Raw genomic sequence first — 9808 nt, 5'->3', positions numbered from 1 at the left:
CCTAAATATCTGTTTCTTTTTTAGTGCCCAAACCCCTTTAAAGTTAGATAAAATAAGAAAAGGTGTCAATTAAAATCAAGTCATTATGTAATGCAGAGAAACACGTTGCAATTATTCAGGACGTCAGGATAATGTCTCCATCTAGTGGACTCGTAATTCCCCTGCGTAATTCAGATGTTCATTTGCATTTGAGATTATATTTGCATATCGCCTAAAGACTGAACATTTGAAATAAGGTCGTTTACTATCGCTTACCAACCAGAAGACAAACACACAATAAAACCTCAAATTCAGAATTAAAACCTCTGGTACAGTTGTAACCATTACGGTTTCATTTTGCGACCCAATGGCTTTATATGAACGATTCAAGTGTTAATTCAACATTAGGGATTTAGCTCTGAAATCAAGATAGGGTCCAAACCAGTCAGTGAAATCAGTGGTCATGAATTTCCCTGTTAATCTTAACTGCTCAACTAGAACTAGCCTAATGCTATAAACTACAAAATCTTCTTCCCCAAATGGCCTATACCCTAGAAATTGTGTTTCAAAGTTGAAGTACATTATGGTGAAAACAAGGGAACAGTTAAAATATGAAACATAAAAGGATAGTGCAGCACTGTGGTATACAGTATTACTCTACAAGTCTCCCTAAAATTTTGATCTTGGTTATAACCTTGAGTCAAGGTCTTGTCATCTTCCTCCATGGTATTTAAATGCAGCTTAGTGATGTACTGTGTGTATGTATAATATATAAATAAAACATACAATTATTGCCATCATCCACCAAGGTCCAAAAGACCCATCTAGACCCAGTGGTGGTTTTCACAAACTTTGTTAAACAAAATCGATCCATTTCTTCTTCTAGAGACCTACACTATACTGAAAGTATTAGCAATATGCTTTATTAGCATTCTGCTTTAAACATCATGTGACCGACACACACTCATACACAGGACCTTACCAAATATATGTATAAAAATAGCAACATCAAGAATGATGCATTATTTTATTTTGCTGTGAAAAGGAAAAAAACAAAAATCACATGCACTAGCTAAAATAAAATCATTGAGTAAGAAAAGATAAATTATATATAAAATATTTTGATTAGATACAATATAATACCAGCAATATCATTTCAGCATTACAGTATTATTTAGATATTTTCATACTTCGGTATATTTTTAAGTCTGATGTACAAAGTACTATAAAGAATGATCTTGGAATACTGTAGCAGTCAATTTGTACGGGCGCACCTTCCTAAGAGGTGAAGGAATGTAAAAAATAAATACTGCATTTTCATTGAGTTAAAAAAACAAACAAAAAAAAAAAAAACAGGTAACATTCCAAACCAAGAGCAACGCAATAGGAATCACACAGTACCTTCATAGCCGCTGAAGTAACAAGAAACTCGCTTTGAGTTCAGTAAACACATATCAACCTACACACTCGTCCAGCCCTGCACTGGGGAGCCTTCTGTTATTTGAAGGAGGGCAAGTTTGGCAAGTTTGGTAAATTTGGTAAGTTTGGTAGGTTTGGCACTTTTATGCTGATGTCTCCAATGTTGATGTTCTTGGGCATTTCTGGAAGGTTCATGTTTTTTACTGCAGACACAGCACGTGCAGGAGCCCCTGCAATGCCCGCCTGCGCACACACAGACACAAACACACACACACAACACCATTTTAAACATGACTTAAAAATGTTTACGATATTTGTCTTATAACAACAGGCAATACGGACACTCGGTCCTTCACATTGCACAGACACAGTCAACATCACACAAAATGCGAAGCACATTACATTTATGTGCAAGTTGGCATTCTTGTTACCATAGCTCAATATGCACATGCATCACCAGGTCATTTAGGACATAGCTTAATCAGAGGAAGACAGAGTCAGCCTCAACCATGGAAACAAAACATGAGAAAGATCAAAGGATTTGAGGATTTGTAAAATGAAGAGACAACCTAAAGGGAGAACTTTCTGGGACTAAATTGAGGGGCTGGTATGCAAAGATAGAAGAGGGCAAAGCAGAGAAATGGAAAGTGATGAAGAGGAAATGAGGAATTGCAAAGTTAAGACGAATTTTGACATTTGCATTTAGATTAAGTGTGCAACCTGGTGCCGACCATATCAAGGATATTTTTAGCTAATCTCCAAGACCATGTCACATATTTCCCACATAATAGATAATGATTTTAATAATACAAAAAATCGTGGGGGAACTAAAAGTAATTGATTTGGTAAGTTAACATCAATGCAGAAATTAACAGGCCATTTCCCCAAAATGACTATAGATGGTACCTACTGCCTAAAATCAAAATTTAGTAATCATATAATGTATTTTTGCATATGTTTACTAACAATAACAAGTTAAACTGTTACACAAGTGCTTACATGCAACTGACTAATCCCTTTATGTTCAATGCACCTCTTTTACGAGATCACAAATTTGAAAAGAGTAAATGGCTAATGTCTAAAACTGAAATCTGAGTGCTGATGAATCATTATGTTTAAGCCATGATGCAGGCCTACATATGAACCTGTTCAAATACCGGATTACGGTCCTAATCCTCACAGACGGGGTCAAGCAGGGGATCTCCAATAACAGGATATGTTTAGCTCAGAAAAATACAGACAGGTCACACTGGCAGAAGAACAACTGTGACATCTTTACTACGGTCATCGACTGCTACAGCGCAAATAATACAATCTTAGCTAACATTTTCAGCTCATGCAAGGGTCAGTGTATGTTTTACTTAAGAATCAGCAATTAGGGTATAAAGACTTGTGTTTTATACATTAGTGAATGCTGAATAAGTCACCTTACGGACAGTTACTAAAGGTTTAGTAATTCCTTACATCATTATAACACATCTGGTCAAAACCTTTTTGTTTAAATGAAAAACAACATCATTAAACTGCAAATACCCCGATATTTGTCCTTGATACTTGTGACTTAGTGCATTCCTAACTCAAAAATTATCTGAAGAAATGTAGAAAGACAAAACTAAAACTCTCAATACAATGGAACTACAGCTACTAACAAACATACAGACACAACAAATACTGGTAAGAACTGACGGACTGCAGGTTTTCTTTAGCACAGATTGGAGATCAGTGTATTGAGCCAGGAAGGCTATAACCAGAGCTGTGACTGAATGGAAACAAGACCTCAGTTGGAGAATTCCATCCTAAACATGCCATTAGCCTGATTACATTATTGTGATTGATAATTACGAACATAGAATGAAAATTAGATGAACGGTTCTGTAAGTCAGTCAGTCATTACCAGATATTACTACAAATTGATATCTTCACAAGCATCGTCAACAATCGACATGGGTGGTAATCAACGAAACGGAAAAGATGTGCATAGTACTTACCAACTACGATGAATCATTTAAGAAGTGAATATAGTTTCTACTCTAGACTATGCTATATGCAACTATTTACAATTGGATGACAACTAATCTCAGCTAGGAAATCTCAGTTAAAAGTTAATGACAAACCTGCCGCATTCTACCATGTTATCCTGAGAACGAACACCGTTTAAAGAACCGCTAATGCTCTATACAAAATACCCCCCAAAAAACCAAAAACAAACCCAGTCTTTGGGCACCATTTTACAATTTGCAGTTCTATAGTTATAGTGACTTGAGAAAAACAGAGGACCTGGAACATAAATTTGCACTGAAGTACTTTAACACAGAAAAATGACTACAGGTTTTCTGTGAGGAAAAAAGGATAACTAGTCATTTCAGCATGACTTCAGCATCTAAAGTTTACAGTAAAGACACATGAAATCAATTTGAGCATGCTGAAACACTGCATACATTACACTGTCATACAAATATGGCAGCTACACTATTTAATGACCTCATTCAATGGCAAAAGTGCTCTAACCATTGTTTGATGTTTCAAGTTAATAGCAGTCATCCCTAAACGCAGGATTTCCAATAAGCAAACTACTGACTCTTTACCACCAATCAGACACACTAACCATATAAAAATGGAGCCCCAAGCCTACAGAAATGCACAGTTTGAGCCCTTGTACGTAATGTTCGCCCTTAGGATGACTTGTGTACAATTACTTGGTTGGGAATTCAGCGCAGTACCTGGGTCTACCTGTCCTGCCTGGGGGACTGAAAGATAAAAGTCTGCAAAAAGAGAATGGAAAGAACTAGAGAAAGTCAGAAAAGAAGAATGAGGAATGGTAGTTAAAGCAGATAAGTCATTACAGTCTGTAGTTCCTAAAGAGTGACACAACCTATCTTAGACCGCAGAAGAAAATGATCCAACAAGTCCGTTAATACTCATTAAACTGTAGTTTGTAAAATGTTAGTCATTCAAAATGTTAGAAAAACTGTTTATTTGCAAGTCTCCACAAACCTAACAACTTTGCCATACAACATAATATTTAATTGCATAATGTACCAAACATATCCCACTGAAATTGTCAATTTGAAGAGATATTTACTTGAAATGCATGTTTCCGTGCTAGCGGTCTAGGCTAGGTCATCAGAAGAGAGCAAGGTCGATTAAATTTGATGTTTGTTATGCAGTCAGAGATGCTGAGAATGATTCAGTTGTCAACAAGATTGGCCACTTGTTATTATAAAACCATAGTACTGGTTAGACCATTAGATATAAACATGCAATCAAAAATAAAGTTTAAGCTTAATGAAACCATCAAAACCATTTTTGTTCATTTGAAACCAATGGGAAGTAATAAATAGATCATAGAATTACAGAAGTTCCATTTACAAAAGACACTCAAGACATTTCAAGCTGTAGTCATATCAGGACAAAACTGGATTAGACAAAATATTAGGAACTCTGGTTATTAGTGATTATTAGCTGAAGATATAGTTGTATATACTGATAAACACCTCAATACATTAAAAGATAAAACATCACATAAGAATAGCACTTAACACCTTAGGGGCAAGTTTCCCAGACCAAGCCTAAATCTAGACTAAGAAGAATTTTCTATGGCAGTTCACTGCAATTTAGTCCAAGACTAGGCTTAATCCATGTCCGGGAAACCGGCCCTATAAAATACATTATCAGCCAACCGAAAAAGCCAAATCATAACTTCAGGGGGGGAAAAAAAAGTGCCAATACTACAACAAAGCATTTTTGGAACCAAAATTCAAGACAAGAAGAGTTCTGCATTTCCTGTTAAGCAACAGCAGAGAGTTTAAGTTTTGAAGTGCTTGCTCATTAGAACGGTTTTAAACTGTTGAATCATTCCACCAACTGAAAAAGTCTTTGACTTCAACCATCAAATCTTGTCATGTTTAAATTCTCTCATCAATCCCAAACCACATCTTGCCTAAATATTCTCTCTGTGGAGATTAACAGGAAATCTAATTTAAATGCATCTTATATTGATGGTGCAGCTCTGTTTCATAGCTGAAACAATATGAGTGAAAGAAGATGTGGTACTTGTGGGTGTTTGCATGGAATCAGAACTCTATACCCTTCATGGATATTGTGATGGAAACCTTTTTAGAGCAGACACTGTATCTCCGTTGAAAAGAGCTTAGACGGTGCAGCATAGCAATAGCAGTGGGCCATAAAGCCACAGACACAGAGAACAGAAGGCATTACAAAAGGGCATTCTTACGCATGCAGTCCACACACAGACATGCCTGCACATACCTAGAGTGGAGTTGCACATCCGCAACACTCTTACCTCAGAGCGCTCCATCTTGACCTGAGCATCCACTTGTGTGATGATCTCATTCATGTTCGTCTCTAGAACCATACCACCCATCACCATCTCAGCCAGAATGTGGTGGACCTGGGAAATGGTAAGCCACAGGCAAGTCCCAAAAATTGCACATTTTTGACGTTTCGAATATAAAAGAAAGTTCCATGTCTAATTACAACTGTGGGCAATGTATTTGGTCAGTGCAGGTACACAATATTAGTGAGTACCAAGAGTCTAGTTAGAGGAGCACATCTACAGCAGCATAATTTACCTTGTCCACATGGAAAATTAAGTCAAGCTCACAGACGTTCTCAAAACACTTGTCCAGCGTTTCCACGAACACCTGTAAAAGAAACAGATTATTTATTCTGAAATTGGAGCCAATGTAATGTCAAATCCAGACAAAATGAAGAAGAGAAGTTGTTAAAGTTAACATAATGTAAATTTAACAAGTCACCTGGATTAAATCTAGAATACCGAGTTCACTCTCCGCAGAGTCCACACAGAAGACGAAGTAGAGCGTGGCATAGTGCCTGTAGATCAGCTTGTTGTCTGACCCTCCTATCAACCTGAGTGGACACAAGAGAACTTTAACAACTGTTGAGTTGCATTTAAATATTTACTACCCCCCCCCCCACCACAATCAAAATTTTTGAATCCTTACAGTCCACCCTCAAGGAAATTGCAGACATTTTCATCCCTCTTTGACACCAGATGGAATGTTTCTCTGATGATCTGCTGTTCAATATCTTCATTCTGGGTTAGGAAGTACAAAAAAACAATTTAACATCTACATATGACAACTGTTCTGGAGGTTTCCAAAAAGAAAATATTAATGCTACACAAGCAAACCATCAGTGCCAGAACAGTACAAGTTATTTTTTTCTACCCTTATGCAGACTCAGAGACATGTTAGGCACAAAGCTACAGTACACATACAGTGTCTTTGCATAATATCATACTAACAAATCACTACAGTTAGGAAATAAGCCTTAATTCCAGTTTCCAGAAATGTAACATTCAGCGTGCATTTCACACTTTAAACATTTTTACAGCAAAAACACAAAATGGTCCTAGCTAATTTTCTCATTTTTATACTATTGCTTAGCCTAATGTATGGAACATTTACTAACTTACAAGGTATTTAACAACTAAAAGTTAAATTCAAACTATATGCAAACATTTTTGTAGTAGCTGAAGTAGAAGCAGTGACGAAGGCCATGAGAACTGGAAGCCTGAGGGAACATATAAAGGTGCACCACCTTGTCACCTGTATGCTAATCAAGTTTCACTGGTGATTCCGGCTTTATATACTATTTTATAGATCACCTGTAATCTTGGTTATATTACATTCTGATTACAACTGAAATTAATACTTCATAAATAGGCTAATCATTTATTATTAACATGATATTTAGATTGCATGTGCTGCTATACTGTCACTGGTTAACCCGAGGATTATGCAAAACCATTTATCCACTCATCTCCATTATGGCTGTGTCAATTATAGACTTTCCTTTTAAATGGTAAATAACACTACTAGCCTATGTGGTGTATGACCAAGTAGCCAACAAAAGGTTGAATTCTTACATGTTTCAATGGAAAACAGCAATTCCATTCCATCTATATTCACCTGCATATATAGTCTGCTACTGTATTAACTACTTCAGGATTGGCCCTCAGACAAAAACATTTACCTGTACAACTATAATACAAAAACCCCAATTGCCCATCATCATGCCTCCATATCAGAAGTAAAAAGAACATCATGCTTACATTTTCAATGATTATGCAGTGTATTGATAAGACTCCATTGCCAAGCAGGACTATTAATCGATCTCTAAAAAGGTATCATGCATTATGCTGTGACACAGAACCATTAGACTACAACATGCTTTCAAATGTCATATTGAGCCCTCCTGACCAAGTCACTTTTGTGCCACTCCAAAGTTTTAATCTCAAGAACTCTGCATGTGTGATTTTAACTCAGCCCTCCACCATGCCCCCAAACTGTAACCAAAACAGCTCAAAGTTAAGAAAATATATTATTTTTACTCATGTAATAAACATCACTTGACAATATGCCAAAGCGCTTCCTTAAGAGAGTCATTTGTCTTGTTTTTTTTTTCTTTTTATTGGCTGGGCCGAATGCTTGATTTTTACTGTCCAACAACTTGTAGCAGTACAAGAGCATAAGATTCAATAGAGAATTTGTCAAGGAATGTAACAGAGAAAAAACACCCTAGTCATGTGAGTCTAAATAGAAATACGCAATTTTATTTAATTGAGAAGATCTGATAGTAACACATCTGATAGTAACACTCTCGAAGAAAGTGATAACGGTGCAGCTGAAGAAAACGGTGTTGCATAATCACAATCCAAACACTTCATACTTGAAATACTGAAAGACATCTTAGAAAATACTGGATACTTTGTTTCGCCTTAGTTAGATAAATATTAAATAGTGACTGTAGTTTTAAACAGATCTGAATGGAGATGATTTTAAACATGAAGCTGCACTACATCAAGAGGAGGAGCCCTCCTTACATTACACCACGAGTCCATCACAAGGCGCAGGGGCGGTGTAACCCAATGCTGTGTAACCCTAGATCACACAACCCTAGCAAACAGTAAAACGATAGTCTTGCTTCATACTTTACATACTTTATAATTTAGCAGGTGCATAAATGATTCAGTTGGTTAACAATGAACCAAACGATCATCTATTTACAACTGCCTCCACAAAACAGACGAGGAGGCTGGAGTCTGAACTTCACTGTGTAACCCACTCCACACAGTTGCAAGTCAAACATACATACAAGTAGTTAGAGACGTTGGGATGGACTTCCAGGAAATAGCTTCTGCTTTATCTGTTTTTTTTTTGTCTGATTGATGCAAATAAGCTACAGTGATTCGGTTATTGAAACGCAAAGCATCCTTCATGAGCAAAAGCGAGTTGACAACTGTAGCTGTGGCGAGAGCTCATGACACAAACCCATAATGTAGATATCCTCGCCACCTCACAGCTAGCTTATATAACCTAGCTCGCTATGTGGCTACACTTCCACACAGACTAAACTAATAAGATGGACAAATAATTTCACATTAACATAAACATTTGTTTAGCTAATCACCTAGGTGAGTCAACTCTGTCAGTTTAAACACGTCTAGCTAGCCAGCCACGTCCACTCACACACAAGCTTATATTCAGACATATTCGCTAGCTAACGTTATAATTCCAAGACAGTTAACTAGCTAGCTAATTGGGCACCAGCTAAAATAAAGGCGAGCCCCTCAAGATGAGACACATCAGCTTTATCTCATATTGACATTCACATCACAGCAGCTAGCCAGCTAGTGTAGGTGATAGCTAGCTAGCCCTGCCTAGCCAACGTTAACTAAATAGTTTGCCAGAGAAAAGCGAGGTAGTTTCAGTGTAACTAATACTCACGTAATGTTCGTAAAATTTCGAAAGCCTTGGTTTTCCATGATTGTTGAATATCAGTATGGCCTTTATCATGTTACTACTTTATCGAGATGTATAGCAACTATACTATGAAGGTATCTAGGTAGCTAGTGGACAGACTGTGTGAGCGTACCTGAGTAACTCTACCATAGAGCCGCTCACCAGCACGGCGGAAGAGTACGCGTACAGCACCTGTGATGCGACCGTTTTAAAGATTCTTCCGCGGGAAAATAGATATTTTTTGTTTTACGTTTTTTTTCAGTCGATTTGGTATACACTTCTCACGTCATGATTTATTTTGGCATCACAAGTGCTTGTCTCAAAACAGTTAGTGCACACAGCAAAACTCTATGAAATACCTGCAAAAGAATGTACCTCGCTCAGAATTCTTTGTTTTTTGCCTCAAAGGCAAATTTTTATGTCAGTCTGGTTTTTATGTCATTGTCTATGAACAAAATACTTAATCATGTTGTCAGTGCAACAGTGTACTGTACACTGTAGCCTAAGTATATTCTGATGGAAACTAGCTATTGATTATAAGAACACTGCCCATTCTGTGGCATATCAATTAAAACTGTATGTGTTACACTCAAATTACAAACTTAGAAACTTAATCTAGACAT

General features: G+C 37.0%; 1 protein-coding gene across 2 annotated transcripts; it reads right to left on the bottom strand.

The window, feature by feature from the left end:
* Positions 1-1018: 1018 nt before the first annotated feature.
* ap3s1 (adaptor related protein complex 3 subunit sigma 1) lies at positions 1019-9368 on the bottom strand. Of its 2 annotated transcripts, XM_077003495.1 has the most exons (7): positions 9171-9368; positions 6384-6475; positions 6177-6288; positions 5991-6062; positions 5702-5809; positions 4119-4160; positions 1521-1641 (listed from the first exon to the last, which is right to left on the bottom strand). In XM_077003495.1, exons 1-6 carry the CDS (start codon positions 9237-9239, stop codon positions 4125-4127), a joined length of 489 nt encoding a protein of 162 aa, XP_076859610.1. In that variant the 5' UTR covers positions 9240-9368; the 3' UTR covers positions 1521-1641; positions 4119-4124. The 2 variants fall into 2 exon arrangements, with proteins under 2 accessions (XP_076859609.1, XP_076859610.1); XM_077003494.1 differs by lacking the exon at positions 4119-4160 and having other exon boundaries at positions 1019-1641; positions 9171-9367.
* Positions 9369-9808: the final 440 nt, after the last annotated feature.

This window comes from Brachyhypopomus gauderio, chromosome 4 (genome assembly GCF_052324685.1).
Source record: "Brachyhypopomus gauderio isolate BG-103 chromosome 4, BGAUD_0.2, whole genome shotgun sequence".
NCBI lineage: Eukaryota > Metazoa > Chordata > Actinopteri > Gymnotiformes > Hypopomidae > Brachyhypopomus > Brachyhypopomus gauderio.
This window is presented reverse-complemented; position numbering and strand designations above follow the sequence as displayed.